At 48.4% G+C, this 22405-nt stretch overlaps 1 protein-coding gene across 4 annotated transcripts in view; it reads left to right on the plus strand.

Moving 5' to 3' along the window:
• The window catches only part of slc4a4 (solute carrier family 4 member 4), a 158448-nt gene that overhangs the window by 40018 nt on the left and 96025 nt on the right, over positions 1-22405 (plus strand). For all 4 annotated transcript variants that reach the window (XM_033020316.1, XM_033020335.1, XM_033020327.1 and 1 more), the window contains exons 6-9: positions 5745-5821; positions 8134-8291; positions 9357-9444; positions 10827-10981. In XM_033020316.1, the coding sequence (XP_032876207.1) occupies positions 5745-5821; positions 8134-8291; positions 9357-9444; positions 10827-10981 (478 nt within the window). The remainder of the gene's footprint in view (positions 1-5744; positions 5822-8133; positions 8292-9356; positions 9445-10826; positions 10982-22405) is intronic.

Here is a 22405-nt window from a genome sequence, read left to right on the forward strand (position 1 = left end):
CATTTACCCCTCAGTATCTGCATCACTGGAGGACATGGATAGGTGATGTTTTGGGTCAGATCTGAAGAAGGTTGCGACTCAAAACTCTGCTATATATGTCTTGCAGTCAAACAGCACAAAAATAGACATTTTGGCCAAATTTGGCCACAATGACCAGCTACATATAGTCCCATATTTAGCCCATTTCCCTCTAAACATTTCCTATCCACGTTCTCCAAAGATGCTGCCTGACCCGCTGAGTTACTCCAGCACTTTGTGTTCTAAGTTCTTTAAGGACTTGACCACCTAATTTGATAAATCATTTTTAGTTTTTAAAGTTCCGTTTGTTTATGTAATATTAAAAATTCAAAAATGTTGAAAATCTAGTTTTCAAATGACGCGTACCGTTATAAAACCAGTACAGCCCTTAACTAAAGTCAAACATAGGGAGATCTGTCTCACAAAGTTTATCTCATTGTGCATTTAAATGTATATTGATCATTTTCTCCAATTGTTTTATATTGATTTGAAGTTTTAATCATCCTTAATATTGCATATCCTTCTTGACAAGGGGTTCTGAATGGACTGAAATGTAACCTCGTTGGTTGAAATAAACTTTTGCCCTAGACACAATTAACAGCAGATGCTGGAATCTTGTGTCGAACACAAATTGCTGGAGGAACTCAGTGGGCCAGGCAGTATCTGTGGAAGACATGGATAGACAAACCTCAGTCATTTGATTTACTCATTCACGTCTCCTATCCATGTTCTCCAGAGATGCTGCCTGAGCCGCTGAGTTACTCCAGCACTCTGTGTCCATGTTCTCCAGAGATGCTGCCTGAGCCGCTGAGTTATTCCCGCACTCTGTGTCCATGTTCTCCAGAGATGCTGCCTGAGCCGCTGAGTTACTGCAGCACTCTGCAAACGATTACCCCGATGACTCTTTATTTCAACAGCAGAAGGATATGCAATAGATGAGTCTCCTTTGTAAATTGTTTGCTTGTTTAACTGCATTGACCAGTGTGATGGGAATTTTGCCGTTACTGGCAGAGATTGCAAGTTTCAAACCCAATTCAATGTTCTGGTGGGGACAAAAGGAACTCTAGAGAACATGGACAGGAAATGTTTTGGGTCAGAACTCTTCTTCAGACAAGGTCTCAACCTAAAACATCACCTACCCACGTTTTCATGAGATACTGCCTGAGCCGCTGAGTTACTCCAACACTGTGTCTTTTGATGTTGAGTTGGATAATCACAAGTGTTTTCTCTGTTGGATTTTAATTGTTGGCAGTCATTTGCCTATTGATTGAATACCAGCATTGATTGAAACCCTGGGATAAATCTTGCAAATTTGGGTAATTGGAATAAACGTGCCAATGGCTCTAAATGGAAAGTACGTGGATCGTTGTGCTGGTCAGTGAGTTTAACAGCATTGGATGATCAGCTGATGTGATTCATCGGCTAGTCCCCTGGTGATGAGACGGTGATTAAATCCCCACACTCTTTCATTTCACATTTCCCCCTCTCCCTCTGACTGCCAACCCACTGTGTTGCCATCTCTGTTGCTCTTGCGATTCGCTTTGCCGTTTCTCTCTTGCTGTTTGCTTTACGACCCGTTCCCGCTACCTCCGATAAGCCTGTGGGTCCGGGCCATGGCTCGAGAGAGTGGCTGGCATTCCGAGGCTGTGACCAGGACTTTGCGGTCCCTTGGAGCCAGCGCTTGGCACTGCCCAGGCGGCGCCATCCCCGCCGAGAGGACACGGGCCACGATGGGCGAGCGAGAGTGTGGTCTGGGCCAAAGATCAGTCTCGGGTATCGTGGTTCCCTCAAGAACCATTGGCCCCCATTAAGGCATGGTGGCGCAGTGGTAGAGTTGCTGCCTCACAGCGCCAGAGACCCGGGTTCCATCCTGACTATGGACGCTGTCTGTACGGAGTTTGGACGTTCCCCCTGTGGCCGCGTGTGTTTTCTCTGGATTCCTCCCACACTCCAAAGACGTGCATGTTTGTAGGCTAATTGGCTTGGTGGAATTGTAAATTGTCCCCGGTGTGTAGGATAGTGCTAGTGTACGGGGATCGTGGTCAGAGCGGACTCAGTGGGCCGAAGGGCCTGTTTCCGTGCTGTATCTTTCGATTAAACGATCAATATTGAACTGTGACTAGGTTTGGTGTGGACGTTGAACTCTGACTATGGGAGGGGGGGCAATTTGTCCATTAAAGGGCAGTCAGGGGGGGAGGGATAGGTCCACTAATGAGGCAGTTGATCGTATTGTAGACAACGTGTCTCAAAACAAACCCACCTCCACAAACAGCCTCTAGGTGAGTGAAACTTTGATGGGCAGTCATCTGATGTTCAATAGTGCTTTTATCGTCACATGTGCATAGTGCTAACACGCAGCGCAATAATGTTCGTACCTACAGTCCAGTAGAGTATTGCTGTACCCAAGCACATCCCTGATTAGCAAGTGTACAGAAATAGTCCACGGATCCCACATGCGAGAGACACCATGTTTTGGCACCATTTTCCAAGTCCAGTCCGTGCTCTAGTTGTTATGAGTGGTGCCCGTTCCAGGCGAGCCCCAGGCTGCTGTAGGGCCTTCAACGGATGTTTAGCATTCGGTATCTCCATTGCTGTCCCCCTTGTTCCATTATCTAAACGCCCATTAAAGCCGGAAGCTCGCCAACAAATCCTACCGTGACCTCACCCTTCAACTGGAAGAATGTTGGTACGGCGTTAAGTCTCCGGCAGATCGAGACCCTTGTCTTTCCTTTCTGGTGATGAACGAATGGGGTGGAGAGACTGCAGCAAATAACAAGGCGTTTGGTCCACAGTGTGGCCAAAAGTGTGACCAATTTTGTGCAAATGTAGAGTAAGCCTTGAGGTTCGTTCAATGGTTTCACTACAAATTGCAAAGGAATCACTCTCAGATTCTATCTCTTTGCTGATAGTTGTGCAGATGTTGGAATCTGATGATGAATACAAAGTGCTGTATACACTCTGTGGGTCAGGTAGAAGCACAAAGTCAAACAGGCCCTTCGGCCCAACCTGCCCACACCGACCAACATGTCCCATCTACACTAGTCCCACTTGCCCGCGTCTGGCCCATATTCCTCTAAAGCTTTCCTATCAATGAACCTGTCCAAATGTCTTAAATATTGCTATATGGTACCTGCCTCAAGTACCTCCTCTGGCGGCTCGTACCATACACCCACCACCCTCTGTGTGAAAAGTTGCCTCTCAGGTTCCTATTGAATCTTACCCCTCTCACCTTAAAGCTTTGTCCTCTGGTTCTTGATTACCCTACTCTGGGGAAAATGAGTCACTATATCCACAACCCATGTGATTTTATACACCTCTATAAGATCACCCCCCTCATCCTCCTGCGCTCCAAGTTATAAAGTCCTAGCTTGCCCACCTCTCCCTCTCGCTCAGGCCCTCGTGTCCTGGCAACATCCTCATGAATCTTGGGTGTGTGGAGATTTCTCTCTCCTATCTTACTGCATTAGAACATAGGACAGTCCAACAAAGGAACAAGCACTTTGGCCCATAATGTCCGTGCCGAACTTGACGCCAAGTTAAACTAATCTACTCGCACGCACGTGATCCATATCCCTCCATTCCCTGCATATCCATGTGCCTGTTCCAAAGCCTATTAAACACCACTATCGTATCTGCCTCCACCACCACCCCTGGCAGTACGTTCCAGGCATCCACCACCCTCTGTGTAAAAATCCTGCCCCGCACTTCTCCATTAAACTTTGCCCCTCTCACCTTTGACATTTTCACCTTCAACCTCGGACGTTCCAGAGTAAACGATCCAAGTGTGTCCAACCTCTCCATGTAGCTGAAGCCCTCTAATCCAGGCTGCGTTCTGATAAACCTGCTCAGTACTGTTTGACAAAGAGACAGACTCTATGATATGTCAGAAACTGGAATCATTAATTTTGTTTACATCTCCTGACTGCGGGTGCTGTCTGTACGGAGTTTGTACGTTCTCGCTGTGACCGCATCGGTTTCCTCCGGGTGATCCGGTTTCCTCCCACATCCCAAAGACACAGGTTTGTAGCTTCTGTAAAATTGTAAATTGTCCCTAGTGGGTAGGATAGTGCTAGTGTCTGAGGTGATCGCTGGTCGGCGCGGACTCGATGGGCCAAAGGGCCTGTTTCCGCGCTGTATCTCTGGAGTCTAAAGTCTAAAATTTGTCAGGTCAGGCAATAGTTCACCAAGCAGAAACATTACCTGTGGTTCATCCTCCACAGAGGCTGCCTGACCTGCGGAGTAGCTCCGTTGTTTTGTGTTCTGACCGTGAGTTGGTGGGAACTTTTGTGTCAATGAATGGACAATGTAGATACGGCTAACCACAAGTCATTCACTGACTCAACGCTGTCAAACAAACTTACTTTCTACACTGTGGGATCAACATAGAGAAAATAGTTGCAGCTCTCATAGAGTCATAGAGTGATACAGTGTGGAAACAGGCCCTTTGGCCCAACTTGCCCACACAGGCCAACATGTCCCAGCTACACTAGTCCCACTTGCCTGCTCTTGGTCCATATCCCTCCAAACCTGTCCTATCCATGTACCTGTCTAACTGTTTGTTAAATGTTGGGATAGTCTTTACCTCAACTGCCTCCTCTGGCAGCTTGTTCCATACACCCACCACCCTTTGTGTGAAAAAGTTACCCCTCAAATTCCTATTCAATCTTTTCCCCTTCACCTTAAACCTATGCCCTATAGTCCTCGATTCACCTACTCTGGGCAAGAGACTTTGTGCAGCTACCCTATCTATTCCTCTCATGATTTTATACACCTCAATTAGGTCACCCCTCATCCTCCTGCGCAAGGAATAGAGACCCAGCCTACTTAACCTCTCCCTATTGCTCACACGCTCGAGTCCTGGCAACATCCTTGCAAATTTTCTCTGCACCTTTTCCAGCTTGACAACATCTTTTCTATAGCACGGTGCCCAGAACTGAACACAATACTCTAAATGCGGCCTCACCAACATCTTATACAACTGCAGATGGACACAAAAAGCTGGAGTAACTCAGCGGGACAGGCAACATCTCCGGCGAGAAGGAAAGGGTGACGTTTCGGGTCAACACCCTTCTTCAGACCACACAATTATCTTCACTATCTGCAAAACCACCTACTTTTGTATCATCTGCAAACTTGCTAATCTTGCCCTGTATGTTCTCATCCAAATCAATGACGCAGATGACAACAGCAATGGGCCCAGCACCGAACCCTGAGGCGCACCACTCGTCACAGGCCTCCAGTCTGAGAAGCAACCTTCCACCATCACCCTCTGCTTCCTTCCATGGAGCCAATTTGCTATCTATTCAGCTATCTCTCCTTGGATCCCATGCGATCTAACCTTCCAGAGCAGCCTACCATGCGGAACAGTTTAGTTTGGTTTATTGCCACATGTACAGAGGTACAGCAAAAAGCTTTTTTTCTTGCATGCTTACCAGTCAGTGGATAGACTATATATGATTAAAATCAAGCCGCCCACAGTGTACAGATACAGGTTAAAGGGAATAATGTGTAGTGCAAGGTTAAGTCCAGTAAAGTCCGATTAAAGATAGTGCAGGTGCTAACTCAATGTGCACCGTGAGACTGCTTTTATAACAATGCTGGCTGCTTCCCTCCTGAATCTTTTTCTCCATGCTGTCTGCTTCTTGACCCAGTTTCCAGCTGGGACTCTCTCCCTGTGGACTGCCCGCCCTTTGTTGTTTGATGCCACTACTGCTTTTCTCTTCCAGGTAGTCCGGCGATGATCCATCGCAACCTGACCACAACCAGTATGAACGACATTTCCGACAAACCCGACAAGGATCAGGTAAGAGAGAGACACCACGTGGAGGCAGACCCGTAAAGATTATCACGTCAAACTCCAGTACAATAGGTAGAGCAAATGGGAAGATACAGAGTGCAGAATATAGTTCTCAGCATTGTAGCGCATCAGTTCCAGAGACAAAGTCCAATGTCCACAATGGGGTAGAGGTGAATCGGACAGTACCCTAGCTTATGGAAGGGCCGTTCTGAAATAAAGGATATAGATTTAAGGTGACAATAGACAATAGGCAATAGGTGCAGGAGTATCCCATTCGCTCCTTCGAGCCAGCACCGCCATTCAATGTGATCATGGCTGATCATCCACAATCAGTACCCCGTTCCTGCCTTCTCACCATATCCCTTTAAGATCCAGCTATCTCTTGAAAGTATCCAGAGAACCGGCCTCCACCACCCTCTGAAAAAGTTTTTCCTCATCTCTGATCTAAATGGCTTACCCCTTATTCTCAAACTGTGGCGCCTGGTTCCGGACTCCCCTAACATTGAGAACATTTTTCTTGCCTCTAGCGTGTCCAAACCCTTAATAATGTTATATGTTTCAATAAGAATCCCTCTCATCCTTCTAAATTCCAGAGTATACAAGCCCATCCGCTCCATTCTATCAACATATGAGAGTCCCGCCATCCCGGGAATTAACCTGGTGAACCTACGCTGCACTTCCTCAATAGCAAGAATGTCCTTCCTCAAATTTGGAGACGAAAATTGCACACAATACTCCAGGTGTGGTCTCACCAGGCCCTGTACCTGAGCAGCAACTTTTTCACACAGAGGGTGGGTTGGTAAATGGAATGAGTTGCCAGAGGAAGCTTCCCTGTCCATGTACCTGTAAAAATGTATTTTAATTGCTGTGATAGTACCTGCCTCAACTACCTCCTCTGGCGGCTGATTCCATAGGCTTGGCACGGTGGTGCAGCGGTAGAGTTGCTGCCTCCCAGCACCAGAGACCCGGGTTCCATCCTGACTACGGGTGCTGTCTGTACGGAGTTTGTACGTTCTCCCCGTGACCTGCGTGGGTTTTCTCCGGATGCTCCGGTTTCCTCCCACACGCCAAAGACGTGCAGGTATTTTAGGTTAATTGGCTTTGGTAAAAATTGTAAACTGTGCCTAGTGTGTCATATAGTGCTCGTGTACGGGGAGATCGCTGGTTAGCGTAGACTCGGTGGGCCGAAGGGCCTGTTTCCGTGCTGTTTCTGGAAACTAAACTAAACTAGTGCACCCACCACCTACTGTGTGAAAATGTTGGCCCTTAGCTCCCCTTTAAATCTTTCCCGTGGTCAGAATGCAGCCAAGTGGCAGGGCTCAGGAGACTGTTACACATCTCCTTGTGATTATGGCTGTCAGGATTTATGCAGCTTGTGGGACTTTAATAGGATCACATGCAAGCAAGCAGAACGAATGTCAACCTTAAAATTGACCTCGCTCCCACAGCAAAGGTGGAAAATCTATACTATATAACTTACCTTTGTCAGTCGGGGCATTATGTACAAGAGTCAAGAAGTTATGATGCAGGTCGATCAGACTTTGGTCAGGCCACAAGTGTAGTTCTGGTCGCCCCCATTACAGGAAGGATGTGGAGGCTTTGGAGAGGGTGCAGAGGAGGATTACCTGAATGATGCCTGGATTAGAGGGTTTCAGCTACAGGGAGAGGCTGGACAGACTTGGTTGTTTTCTCTGCAACGTCAGAGGGTGAGGATAGACCTGATAGAAGTGTATAATATTATGAGAGGCATAGACAGGGTAGACAGTCAGAACCTTGTGCCCAGGCAGGAAATATCAAAGACTGGAGGGCACAGTTTTAAGGCGAGAGGGGGATAGGTTAGTAATGATGTGTGGGGCAAATGTTTTTACACAGAGGGTGGTGGGTGCCTGGAACGCACTGCCAGGTGTGGTGGTGGAGGCAGATACGATAGTGGTGTTTAAGAGACTTTTACAACATCCTTCCTATAGCAGGGTGACCAAAAGTGAGCAGAATTCTCCGTGTGGTCTCATCCAACATCTAAAGACACAGAGTGCTGGAGTAACTCAGCGGGTCAGGCAGTATCTCTGGAGAACATGGACACAGAGTGCTGGAGTAACTCAGCGGGTCAGGCAGCATCTCTGGAGAACATAGACACAGATTGCTGGAGCAACTCAGCGGGTCAGGCAGCATCTCTGGAGAACATGGATAGGTGATGTTTTGGGTTGGGATAATTCAGGTCATGTTGAGATTGTTTGTGTTGGGTCACCAACCTCTCTGCTGCCCGACCTCACCCTGTAGCTCTGGCCCTCGTGTCCTCACGCTTGGTTTTCTTGCTGCAGCTGAAGAACAAGTTCATGAAGAAGTTGCCCCGTGATGCTGAAGCATCCAACGTGCTGGTGGGGGAGGTGGACTTCCTGGAGGCCCCCTTCATTGCCTTTGTCCGCCTTCAACAGGCCGTGATGTTGGGGGCATTGACCGAGGTCCCAGTGCCAACCAGGTGGGTGAACGGCGATGACTGTGGTCGGGTGGGAGGTCACCGTCTGGCGCGCGGTGCTGACTCTGGTGTTTGCTGGTTGAGACAACTTTACTTTAGACCTTAGAGATACGGGCCCTTCGACCCACCGAGTCCGCACCGACCAACGTTCACCCCGTACACTAGCACTATCCTACACACTAGGGACAATTTACAGAAGCCAATTCACCTACAAACCCGCACATCTTTGGAATGTAAATTGAAACCGGAGCACCCAGAGAAAACCCACGCGGTCACAGGGAGAACGTACATACTCCGTACAGACAGCGCCCGTAGTCAGTAATGGATACATTTTAGCCCCACACTCCTGATATTTGGGCACCCGGTACAGAGGGGGGAAGGTCGGGAGGGAGGGAGGGGGGGGATCTCCCTGTCCATCTGCTCCTGGGCCTGGCCAAGATGGCCATTCACCGGTCCAGGCAGCGGGAAGTCGACGGTCGCACCAGGGTTGGCTGCCTGCCCCTTTTCCAGGCCTACGTCCGTGCCTGCATGTCCCTGGAGAGGGAACACGCGGTGTCCACGGGGACTTTGGGGGCCTTCCGTGAACGCTGGTCACCGCGGGAGGTCGAGTGTATTGTTGATAAAGTTGGCGATATATTAATCTAATGACCATTTGTTTGTAAACTGTCAACGTAGGCAACCTTTGATCGTGTTAATACTCTGTATGTTTGTTTTTATTTTCTGAATAAAAGTATTTGTATAATTAAAAAAAATAACAAAACTAGTCGGGATCAAACCCGGGTCACTGGCGCTGTGAGGCATCTTTGGGATAAAGCAACATTTGCAGTCCCTTTTTATAACATCCTTCCTACAACACGGTGACGCAGCGGTAGAGTTGCTGCCTCTCAGCGCTAGAGACGTGCAGGTTTGTAGGTTAATTGGTTTCTGCAAATTGCCCCGAGTGTGTAGGATGGCGCTGGTGTACGGAGCTTTTTTGGACTCGGTGGGCTGAAGGGCCTGTTTGCGCGCTGTGTCTCTGAAGTCTAACGATTGCCTGTGAGAGTAAGCCTGTTGTTGTGTTTATTAAAGGTTCCTGTTTGTCCTGCTGGGACCGAAGGGGAAGGCCAAGTCCTACCACGAGATCGGCCGAGCAATCGGCACGCTCATGTCTGACGAGGTGAGACTGTCGATGACCCGCGGCACCTACACGCGACCCCATAGCGTCGGTTACATGCCCAGCATCACCCTCTCCCCACACAAAGGGCCACCTGTGTCGGGGAAGCCCAGTAACCCAGGGACCCCTGCCTACCTGCATGCCCCCTGACAGGGTTTCCACTAGTGCGAGAGTCTAGGACCAGACAGCACAGCCTCAGAATAAAAGGATGTACCTTTAGGAAGGAGATGAAGAGGAATTTCTTTAGCCAGAGGGTGGTGAATCTGGTGGAATTTATTGCCACAGACGGCTGTGGAGGCCAAGTCAATGGGTATTTTTAAAGCAGAGATTGATAGATTCTTGATTAGTGCGGGTGTCAAGGGTTATGGGGAGAAGGCAAGAGAATGGGGTGGAGAGCGAAAGAGTGAGAGTGAAAGAATGGCAGAGTAGATTTGATGGGCCGAATGGCCTAATTCTACCATAACTCATGAACAGTCATGTACAGAATTATGCCATGGGACACAGGGTTTACAATAATAGATGCAAATTGCTGGAGTAACTCAGCGGGTCAGGCAGCATCTCTGGAGAACATGGACACAGAGTGCTGGAGTAACTCAGCGGGTCAGGCAGCATCTTTGGAGAACATGGATACGTGACCTTTCAGGTCGAGACCCATTGTGAAGAAGAGTCCTGACCCTAAACGTCACCCATCCGCGTTCTACACAGATGCTGCTGGACCTGCTGTGTAACTCCAGCACTTTGTGGCTTTTTGTGTAAACCAGCATCTGCAGTTCCTTGGTACCACATTCTCGCTCTGCCACTCCTGGTTCTCTGTAGGCAATGGAGAAATATGGACCACTTGCTCACAGGGGTGATTAACTTGGTATCATATTTGATTGATTCAAAGATACAGGATGGAAACGGGCCCTTTGGCCCTTCGAGACCATCGATCACCCGTTCACACTAGTTCTATGTTATCCCACTTTCTCATCCACTCCCTACACACTGGGGGCAATTTACAGAGGGCCAATTAACTACAAACCCACACGTCTTTGGGATATGGGAAGAAACCAGAGCTCCTGGAGAAACCCCACGCGGCCACAGGGAGAACGTGCAAACTCCACACAGGCAGCAGTCGAGGTCAGGATGGAACCCGGGTCTCTGGTGCTGTGAGGCAGTGGCTCTACCCGCTGCTCCACTGTGATGCCCTTTTAAATATTCTGACATGCAATTGGACCATAGTTGAAACTGATGGAACCCAGTTGAGGGTTGAGAGAGCAAATGGCCTCTCCGTTGCGACTTTCCCAGTCAGAATAGAGGCCGGGATATTTGTCTTTGGTGGCACTTGGCTTTGTTGTCTGCTGATCATTGAAAGGTCCCTGTTTCTCCCTGTCGACCGTGGTTAGCTGTTTCACGATGTGGCCTACAAAGCCAAGGACAACGAAGATCTCCTGGCCGGCATTGACGAGTTTCTGGATGAGGTGATTGTGCTTCCTCCGGGCGAGTGGGACCCCGAGATCAGGATCGAACCCCCCAAGTCCCTGCCGTCCTCTGATAAGAGGTAAGTCGACCCTTTGATTCCACGGAAGTGATTGTGCTGGTTAGATGGATGGTTAGTTAGTGTTGGATGGTTAGTGTTAGGACTAACCTGGTCACACAGGGTCATAGACTCATCCAGTCCCACAGCACGGAAACAGGCACTTCAGCCACCCCATCCATGTTGAACAACATGCCCCATCTACACGTCCCAGTCATACAGCACGGAAACAGGCCCTTCGGCCCATCCCATCCATGTTGAACAACATGCCCCATCTACACTAGTCCCAGAGTCTTACAGCACGGAAACAGGCCTTTAAGCCCAACTTGTCTGTGTCCCATCTACACTAGTCCCATTTAGAGTCAGCATCCTACAACACGGAAACAGGCCCTTCAGCCCAGCCCCTCCATGTTGACCAACATGTCCCATCTACATTAGTCCCATTTAGAGTCATACAGCACGGAAACAGGCCCTTCAGCCCAACTTGTCCATGTTGACCAACATGCCCCATCTACACAAGTATCGACGTACCTAGATGGCATCCAACCCGGGCAACTCTTTGTGTTCTGGTCACAAAAGTGGATCTGCAACCGCACATTACAATTACTCCATTTTTTTAAATCTCTACTCCTACAGCAACAATTCTTGCTTTAACTATTCTCTTCATGATACTCCCATTATCCTGTATCTGTACACTGTAAATGGCTCGATTGTAATCATGTATTGTCTTTCCGCTGACTGGATAGCACGCAACAAAAGCTTTTCACTGTACCAACACGTGACAATAAACTAAACTCATGCTCATGTGACAATATATGTATAATTGAATCATTAAATCACTAGTCCTACAGAGTGGAAACAGGCTCCACAGCCCAACATGCCCATGCTGACCTAGATGAGGCATCTAGGTCAGCATGACTTGAGAATTAAGGGACTGAAGTTTAGGGGTAACATGAGGGGGAACTTCTTTACTCAGAGAGTGGTAGCTGTGTGGAATGAGCTTCCAGTGAAGGTGGTGGAGGCAGGTTCATTTTTATCATTTAAAAATAAATTGGATAGTTATATGGATGGGAAAGGAATGGAGGGTTATGGTCTGAGCGCAGGTATATGGGACTAGGGGAGATTATGTGTTCGGCACGGACTAGAGGGGTCGAGATGGCCTGTTTCCGTGCTGTAATTGTTATATGGTTATATTATATGGTTATCTACTCTAGTCCCATCTCCCCACGTTTGGCCCATATCCCTCTAAACCTTTCCTATCCATGTACCTGTCCAAGTGTATTTTAAATGTTCATGTTCTCCAGAGATGCTGCCTGTCCCGCTGAGTTACTCCAGCACTCTGTGTCCATATTCTCCAGAGATGCTGCCTGACCCGCTGAGTTACTCCAGCACTCTGTGTCCATGTTCTCCAGAGATGCCGCCTGACCCGCTGCGTTACCCCAGGATTTTGTGTCCTTTTTTCTAAACCAACATCTGCAGTTCCTTGTTTTTACACTTTCATGTTTGAACGCTGTGATAATACCAGCCTCCTCTGGCAGCTTGTTCCATGCACCCACTACCCTCTGCATGTATGTTACCAATCAGGTTCCTGTTAAATCTTTCCCCCTTCTCCTTAAACCCATGAACCCTTAATTTAGAGATACAGCATGGAAACAGGCCCGTCCACGCGACCAGCGATCACCCGTTCACACTCATTACACATTATCCCACTTTCTCATCCACTCCCTAAACACTAGGAACAATTTACAGAGGTCCAATTAACCTACAATCCCTACACGTCTTTAGGACGTCTCTCTTGAAAGTATCCGGAGAACCAGCCTTTGTGTGAAAAAGTGTTTCCTCATCTCCATTCTAAATGGCTTACCCCTTATCCTTAAACAGTGGCCCCTAGTTCTGGACTCCTGCCTCTAGCTTGTCCAAACCCTTAATAATCTTGTATGTTTCAATAGGATTGCCTCTCATCCTTCTAAATTCCAGAGTATAAAAGCCCAGCCGTTCCATTCTCTCAGCATATGACAGTCCCGCCATTCTGGGAATTAACCTTGTGAACCTACGCTGCACTCCCTCAATAGCAAGAATGTCCTTCCTCAAATTTGGAGACTAAAACTGCACACAATACTCCAGGTGTGGTCTCACTGGGGGCCTGTACAAATGCAGAAGAAACATAGAAACAGAGAAAATAGGTGCAGGAGTAGGCCATTCGGCCCTTCGAGCCTGCACCGCCATTCAATATGATCATGGCTGATCATCCAACAGTATCCTGTACCTGCCTTCTCTCCATACCCCTTGATCCCTCTAGCCACAAGGGCCACATCCAACTCCCTCTTAAATACAGCCAATGAACTGGCCTCAGCTACTTTCTGTGGCAGAGAATTCCACAGATTTACCACTCTGTGTGAAAAAAAAAAATGTCATCTCGGTCCTAAAAGACTTCCCCCTTATCTTTAAACTGTGACCCCCTGTTCTGGACTTCCCCAACATCAGGAACAATCTTCTTGCATCTAGCCTGTCCAACCCCTTAAGAATTTTCTTAAGTTATTATAAGATCCTCCCTCAATCTTCTAAATTCTAGCGAATGCAAGCCGAGTCTATCCAATCTTTTTTCATATGAAAGTCCTGCCATCCCAGGAATCAGTCTGGTGAACCTTCTCTGTACTCCCTCTATGGCAAGAATGTCTTTCCTCAGATTAGGAGACCAAAACTGTACGCAATACACCCGGTGTGGTCTCACCAAGGCCCTGTACAACTGCAGTAGACCCTCCCTGCTCCTATACTCAACTCCTATACTGGATTCCTCTTGTTATGACGGCCAACATGCCATTCGTTTTCTGCACTATCTGCTGTAGCTGCATGCTTACTTTCATTGACTGATGAACAAAGACCCCCAGATCCCATTGTACTTCCCCATTTCCCAATTTGACAGCATTTAGATAATAATCTGCCTTCCTGTTTTTGCTACCAAAGTGGATAACCTCACATTTATCCACATTAAACTGCATCTGCCATGCATCTGACCCAACCTGTCCAAGTCACCCTGCATTCTCATAGCATCCTCCTCACAGTTCACACTGCCACCCAACTTTGTGACATCTGCAAATTTGTTAACGTTACTTGTAATCCCTTCATCTAAATCGTTAATATATATTGAAAATTGCTGCGGTCCCAGCACCAAGCCTTAGGTTACCCTACTCTTTGTTTCCTGTCTGCCAACCAATTTTCTATCCATGTCAGCACTCTACCCCCAATACCATGTGCCCTAATTATTCCCACTAATCTCCTATGTGGGACCTTATCAAATGCTTTCTGAAAGTCCAGGTACACTATATCCACTGGCTCTCCGTTGTCCATTTTCCTAGCTACATCCTCAAAAAATTCCAGAAGATTAGTCAAGCATGATTCCCCCTTCGTTAATCCATGCTGACTCGGACCGATCCTGTTACTGCTAACCAAATGTGCCGCTATTTCATCTTTTATGATTGACTCCAGCATCTTCCCCATCACCAATGTCAGGCTAACTGGTCTATAATTCCCTGTTTTATCTCTCCCGCCTTTCTTAAAAAGTGGGGGAAGAGATTTACTAGGAACCTGAGGGGCAACTTTTTCACACAGGTGTATGGAATGAGCTGCTGGAGGAGGTAGTTGAGGCAGGTGTTATCACAACATTTAAAATACACTTGGACAGGTCCATGGATAGGACAGGTTTAGGGGGATATGGGCAAAACATAGGCTGGTGGGACCAGTGTAGATGGGGCATGTTGGTCAGTGTGGGCGTTGGGCCGAGGGGCCTGTTTCTGTGCCGTATGACTCTGTAGCACCTGGTGGAAATGCAGGGAGATCGTGCAGACTCCACACAAACAGCAGCTGAGGTGAAAATGGAAGCCGCGGTTTGGCGCCGTGAGGCACGGCGTCCCAGTCGCGGGTGTGCGGGTGTGCGGGTGTGTTTGGCGGTAGTGGCAATGTTGGTGCTGGTGGGGCTGAGTTGGTGCTGGGGCAGGAGGAGCTGTGTACAGGTAGGGTTGCCAATTGTTCTGTATTAGCTGGGACATTCCGTATATTGTGCTAAATTGGTTTGTCCCATACGGGACCGCGCTTGTCCCGTATTTGACTGCTACTACTCGGGTCAAGGGGACTGTCAGGTCGGAGCGCCGCGTCCGGCCCCGCCATACCTGTCCCGATGTAATGCAGCCATGGAGTGCAGCAGCAGCGCCTCGCCCGTGGCCCTGTCAGTCGGTGGCCTGGGCAGCTGTCCGACCTTCGGACCTTCACTTATGGCCGACACCACCACCCCTCCTTCTCATGGCCGATCATCGGTTCATGAGTTGGACGGGGCGTCGGACTTTGCACGCGACATCACGCGGCCCGGGCCAAAACTCCTCAGCTGGCCCGCCGGCTGGGCTTTGTGTGCAGTCCAGCACCCGGGCCAACTCATCATTCACCCAGCCTCGGCCTAGTCGTTCAACGAATTGCCGTCTGGAATTTGTCCCATATTTTGACCTTTTGTCCCTTATTTGGGAGTGAGAAAGTTGGCAACCATCTGTACAGGAGCAAGCTCTTCCATGTAGCCCGCTGGCACAGTACACTGTGCACGGTGTCTGTCCGCACTGCCAGTGGCGTGGGCAACCGCAGGGGAGGATGCATTATTCAGCACGCCACTATCTATTCATAAAACCCCGGCAGTCTCACGTGTCGCCATGCCGACGGCCGGGGCAGGCAGATGAATAATTTCTCAGCGGCCTGGTGCAGGCGGAGTGAACAATGAGCACTTTGCACATTGCATGCCCCCAATGGAAGCAAAATATTCAACATACCCAGACAAGTTGGTGACAATGTGAAGGCCAAAGGTCAGGCCTAGTCTTACTGCAGGAGAGAGTACAGGGTGAACACTCCCATCCAAATGTCTTGTTTAAGCCTATTGTTAAAATACCCCATCTACATTAGTCCCACCTGCCCGCATTTGGCCTATATCCCTCCAAACCTGTCCTATCCACGTACCTGTCCAAATGTCTTTTTAACGTTGTTATTGTACCTGCCTCAACTACCTCCACCGGCAGCTTGTTCCATACACCTACCACTCTCTGTATGGAACATAAGAGATATAGTGTGGAAACACCGAGTCCGCACGCACCCTCCAGCAATCATCCCGTACACTAGTTCTATCCGACACACATAGGAACAATTTCACAGAAACCATTTAACCTACAAACCTGCACGTCTTTGGAGTGTGGGAGGAAACCGGAGCACCTGGAGAAAGCACACGCGATCACAGGGAGAACATATAAACTGTACAGACAGCAGTCATACTCAGGATCGAACCAGGCCTCTGAGGCAGCAATTCTACCGCTGCACCACTGTGCCGCCCCTAATTGTTGAAAGTATTTTAAATGCTGTTATAGTACATGCATCAGCTACCTCCTCTGGCAGCTCGTTCCATACACACACCACCCTCTGTGTGCAACTGGAGAAATTAAACACAGACAGGGTGGCCAATGTGAAACACCTCCGTTCAGGTTTATTATTATAACGTGTACCGAGGTATAGTGAAAAGCTTTGTTTTACATGGTTTCCAATCAGATCAGATAATACTATACATAAATACAGTCGTCAAACTCAAGTACAATAGGAAGATAGAGAGTGCAGAATATCGTTCTCAGCATTGTAGTGCATCGGTTCCAGTGACCACGTGGGTTTTCTCCGGGTGCTCCGGTTTCCTCCCACACTCCAAACATGTTTGCAGGTTAATTGCCTTAAGTAAAATTTTAAATTGTCCCTAGTGTGTAGGATAGTACTTGTGTTCAGGGTGATCGCTGGTCGGCACGGTCTCGATGAGCCGAATGGCCTGTTTCCATTCTGTATCTCTAAAGTCTATATTGGAGCAGAATTAGGCCATTCAACTCATCGAGCAACTCCACCATTCAATCATGGCTGATCTATCTTTCCCTCTCAACCCCATTCTCCTGCCTTCTCCCCGTAACCTGTCTCTACCCCATGCACAACTTTGGTCTTTATGTTCAGGTTTATTATTGTCCCGTTTACTGAGGTACAGTGAAACACTTTGTTCTGCATGCTATCCAATCAGATAATACTATACACAAATACAATCATGTCAAACTCCAGTACAATAGGTAGAGCAAAGGGGAAGATCCAGAGTGCAGAATATAGTTCTCAGCATTGTAGCGCATCAGTTCCAGAGACAAAGTCCAATGTACACAATGGGGTAGAGGTGAATTGGACAGTGCCCTAGCTTATGGAAGAGCCGTTCAGAAGTCTGATAACAAAGGGGAAGAAGCTGTTCCTGAGTCCGGTGGTGCGCGCTTTCAAGCTTCTGTACCTTCTGCCGGATGGGAGCAGGGAGACGTAGGAATGACCGGGGGTGTGACAAGGACTTTGATTATGTCGGCTGCTTCCCCGAGGCAGCGTGAAGTGTAGTGGATGTTGCAATGCAAGGAGATAAGCATTTCTTGAGGCAGTGGAGCACAAAGCAGGCAGTGATGTCCTGGTCATCCCAGTCACAAAGAGCAAGAAGCAGCAGGAAGTGCCTGTACTTTGCTGTGGAGGTGACTAGCGCTCAGTGTCCCTTCCTCAGTGCGGGCACGACCTAATCAGAAGTGGAAATGAAACCAGACACTTCCAGACATTTTAACCAGACAGTTAAACCCTCGACTATGCTCATCGCAACAAAATACTGCAGCTGCTGGAACTTGAGCAAAACACAAAGTGCTGGAGTAACTCAGCGGGTCAGGCAGCATCTCCGAAGAACATGGACACAGAGTGCTGGAGTAACTCAGCGGGTCAGGCAGCATCTGTGGAGAGAAATGGACAGGCAATGTTTCAAAGGGTCCTGACCAGAAATATCACCACAATCTATGTTCTCCACAGATGCTGTCTGATCCCGCTGAGTTACTCCAGCACTCTGTGTCCATGTTCCCCAGAGATGCTGCCTGACCCGCTGAGTTACTACAGCATTTTGCTGTATTTTTAGGAATAGGTTTGATGTGCTGTGGGAAATGCAGCAAGGCGTGTTAAGGCAAGACACAACACGTTTATTTAGTGATTAGGCATTTGCCTAATTGCTGTGGGGTTGGTGTTTGTCTTTGTGAGTGGTGACGATGTGGGAATTGGTGGTGTCACTGCCGGCTCGGGATGTGGATGCGGCAGCAGTGGGAACCCATGGTTTGGATCACTCCAGCGACCAGTTCCATGTCCGCAAACGTCCAGCCCCGGAAACGACCACCCGCACATCCAGCTGTGCCTCACCTCGGCACATCTGGAGCACACCTGGGCTCAGGCTCAGGCACCTTCATGAGTTCTAGGTGCAGAGTTAGGCCATTCGGGCCATCAGGCATACTCCGCCATTCAACCCATCTTTTCCGCTCAAAACCCGTACTAATTAAGAATCTGTCAATCTCTGCCTTAAAAATATCTATTGACTTGTCCTCCACAGCTGTCTGTGGCAAAAAATTCCACAGATTCATCACTGATGTAAAGCGATTCCTCCTCATCTCATTTCTAAAGGTACGTCCTTTTATTCTGAGGCTGTGCCCCCTGGTCCTAGACACTCCCATGAGTGGAAACATCATCTCCACATCCACTCTATCCAGGCCTTTAACTATTCGGTAAGATTCAATGACGTACCCCCTCATCCTTCTAAACTCCAGCGAGTACAGGCCCAGCACCGTCCTACATTTAGCATACATTCACATCCCGAGCCGGCAGTAGTTCTATATTATCTCACTTTCTCATCTTCTCCGCATCCAACCTATTCTGGCCTCTCACTCTATGCAGGTCACGTCTCCAGGGCCACTCGATAACCTTTGTTATTAACTCACAGAAACACCAGCAGTTTTCCATAACAACATTTAAAAGACATTAAACATTAGAGGTACTGCGCGGAAACAGGCCCTTTGGCCCACCGAGTCTGCGCCGACCAGCGATCACCCCGTGCGCTAACACTATCCTACACACTAGGGACAATTTACAATTTACAGAAGCCAATTGACCTTCAAACCTGCACGTCTTTGGAGTGTGGGAGGAAACCGGAGCACCCGGGGAAAACCCACGTATTGTATTGTATTGTATATCTTTATTGTTATTTTCCTGAGTACTCACATACCCAGTAGTCACGGAGAACGTGCAAACCCCGTACAGACAGCACCCGAAGTCAGGATCGAACCCAGGCCTCTGGTGCTGTAAGGCAGTAACTCCACCACTGCGCCACTGTGCCGCCCATTACAATAGTGGCATTTCAGAGGCTTTTCAACAGGCACATGGATATGCAGGGAATGGAGAGATATGGATCACATACGGGCAGAGGAGATTAGTTGAACGGCATCACGGGCAGCACGGATATTTGGACAGATGCATGAGGATAGGGGAGGGATATGGGCCAAACACGGGCATATGAGACTTTCTTAGATGGGGCATTTTGGATGTATTTACGGGTTGGGCCGGGTCATTCTCACCTGGCCCACAGCTAACAGTGGCCTGCTTTACTTTTTTGCACATCTTTCATTCTTTTGTTCTATATCTCTCTATATCACCATCTATATCTCTCATTTCCCTTTCCCCTTACTCTCCGTCTGAAGAAGGTTCTCGACCCTATTCCTTCTCCCCAGAGATGCTGTCTGACTCGCCGATCTTACTCCAGCTTTTTGTTTCTATCTTTGGTTTAAACCAGCATCTGCAGTTCCTTCCTACCTATCAATGCACAATGTCAGTACTGACCAATATGCCTCATCTACACCAGTTACATTTGCCTGCGTTTGACCAATGTCCCCCTAAAACTTTCCTATCCATGTATCTGTCCAAATATCTGTGCTGAACACGATATCAAGTTAAACTCATCTCCTCTGCCTGCACGTGATCCATATCCCTCCATTCCCTGCATAGCCATGAGCCTATCCAAACATCGTCACTGTTGTATCTGCCTCCACCACCATCCTCGGCAGCACATTCCACACCCCATCACCCTCTGCATAAAAAACCTGCCCCGCCACATCTCATTTAAACTTTGTCCCTCTTACCTTAAGGACGGCACAGTGGCATGGCTGAGCTTATAGTAGAGATCCGGGTTCGATCCTTACCTGGGGTGCTGTCTGTGTGGAGTTTGCACATTCTTCCTGTGACCAAGTGGGTTTTCTCAAGGTGCTCTGATTTCCTCCCACATCCCAAAGACATTCAGGAGTGTAGAACTTCTTCGAAGCAAACGTGGCTGTGGTATCGGGTCTGGGTTAGGATGTGGTCGTAGAGTTGGGCGGAAGGGGGAATCACAGAGGGGGGGCAGTCAGAGATGAGGTTGTAAAACTGTCTTCTGAGGGAGGAGGAGAACTTCTTAACGTGTAGGTTGTGTAGGAAAGAACTGGATGCTGGTTTAAAATCAAAGGTAGACCCAAAATGCTGGAGTAACTCAGAGGGACAGGAAGCAACTCTGGAGAGAAGGAATGGGTGACGTTTCGGGTCGAGACCCTTCTTCAGACCTTCAGTCTGAAACGTCACCCGAAACGTCACCCATTCCTTCTCTCCAGAGAAGCTGCCTGTCCCATTGAGTTACTCCAGGATTGTAGGTTAATTGGCCCTCTGTAAACTGGCCAAGTCACGGGGTATTTTTAAAGCAGGGATTGACAGATTCTTGTTTAGTGCGGGTGTCGGGGGTTACGGGGAGAAGGCAGGAGAATGGGGTCGAGAGGGAAAGATAGATCAGCCATAATTGAATGGCAGAGTGCTCAATGATCTGAACAGCCTAATTCTGCTCCTATGACATGGACTTGTGGATGAGAAAGTGGGATAACATGGGGTTAAAACCTAACTAGTGTGAACGGGTGATTGATGGTCGGCGCCGACCTGGTGGGCCGAAGGGCCCGTTTCCATGCTGTATCTCTAAACTAAATAATACAAAACTAAACTAAACTAAACGTTGAGCTGTTGGAGAACCCCCATGTGGTCAGAGTGAGAGCGAGCAGACACCACACAGACAGCACCGGAGGTCAGGATCGAACACTGGTCCCTGGCGCTGTGAGGCAGTGGTTCTACCCGCTGTGCTACTGTGCCAATAGCCAATAGACAATAGGTGCAGGAGTAGGCCATTCGGCCCTTCGAGCCAGTGCCGCCATTCAATGTGATCATGGCTGATCATCCCCAATCAATACCCCGTTCCTGCCTTCTCCCCATATCCCCTGCCTCCGCTAGCTTCAAGAGCCCTATCTAGCCTTCTCTTGAAGGTTTCCAGAGAACCGGCCTCTTGCTGAGGTTGCTGAGGTTGCGGATTCCACACACTCACAACTCTGTGTGAAAAAGTGGTTCCTCATCTCCGTTCTAAACGGCTTACCCCTTATTCTTAAACTGTGGCCCCTGGTTCTGGACTCCTCCAACATCGGGAACATGTTTCCTGCCTCCAGTGTGTCTAAACCCTTATTAATCTTATATGTTTCAATAAGATACCCTCTCATCCTTCTAAACTCCAGAGTATACAAGCCCAGCTGCTCCATTCTCAGCATATGACAGTCCCGCCCGCCATCCCTGGAATTAACCTTGTGAACCTTCAATAGCAAGAATATCCTTCCTCAAATTTGGAGACCAAAACTGCACACAATACTTCATGTGTGGTCTCACTAGGGCCCTGTACAAATGCAGAAGGACCTCTTTGCTCACATACTCAACTCCTCTTGTAATGAAGGCCAACATGCCATTCGCCTTCTTCACTGCCGTTCCCCATTGTGTCTCCATTATTTGGGGCTTTGTTCCCGGCCTGTGCCCGGAGCAGGGAGGCGAGGTACACAGACCCTCCAGTCTCTCCTCAGTTGGGAAAAGGATTGGAGGGTATTGGTTGATGCCCCTCTAACACGGGGCCACGTGGAGAGGTAGCAGGGCAGATGACCAAAGCTTGCAACATCTCACGGAGGGGAAAGTTGCAGAGGTTTGGAGTTGGACATTTAGTCATACATCACTGAAACAGGCCATTCGGCCCGACTCATCCATGCCGACCAAGATCATCTCCAACAGGTAGACATAAAATGCTGGAGTAACTCAGCGGGGCAGGCGGAATCTCTGGAGAGAAGGAATGGGTGACATTTCGGGTCGAGAAAGTAACATTAGCAAATTAAAAGTAACATTATCAAATTTGCAGATAACACAAAGCTGGGTAGCATTGTGAACTGTGAGGTGGATGCTATGAGTATGCAGGGTGACTTGGACAGGTTGGGTGAGTGGGCTGATGCTTGACAGATGCAGTTTAATGTGGATAAATGTGCGGTTATCCACTTTGGTGGCAAAAACGTGAAGGCAGATTATTATCTAAATGGAGTCAAGTTGGGAAAATGGGAAGTACAACGGGATCTGGGGGTCCTTGTCATCAGTCAATGAAAGTAAGCATGCAGGTACAGCAGGCAGTGAAGAAAGCGAATGACATGTTGGTCTTCATAACAAGAGGAGTTGAGTATAGGAGCAAAGAGGTGC

The sequence above is a fragment of the Amblyraja radiata genome, chromosome 1, assembly GCF_010909765.2.
Source record: "Amblyraja radiata isolate CabotCenter1 chromosome 1, sAmbRad1.1.pri, whole genome shotgun sequence".
In the NCBI taxonomy this organism is placed as follows: domain Eukaryota; kingdom Metazoa; phylum Chordata; class Chondrichthyes; order Rajiformes; family Rajidae; genus Amblyraja; species Amblyraja radiata.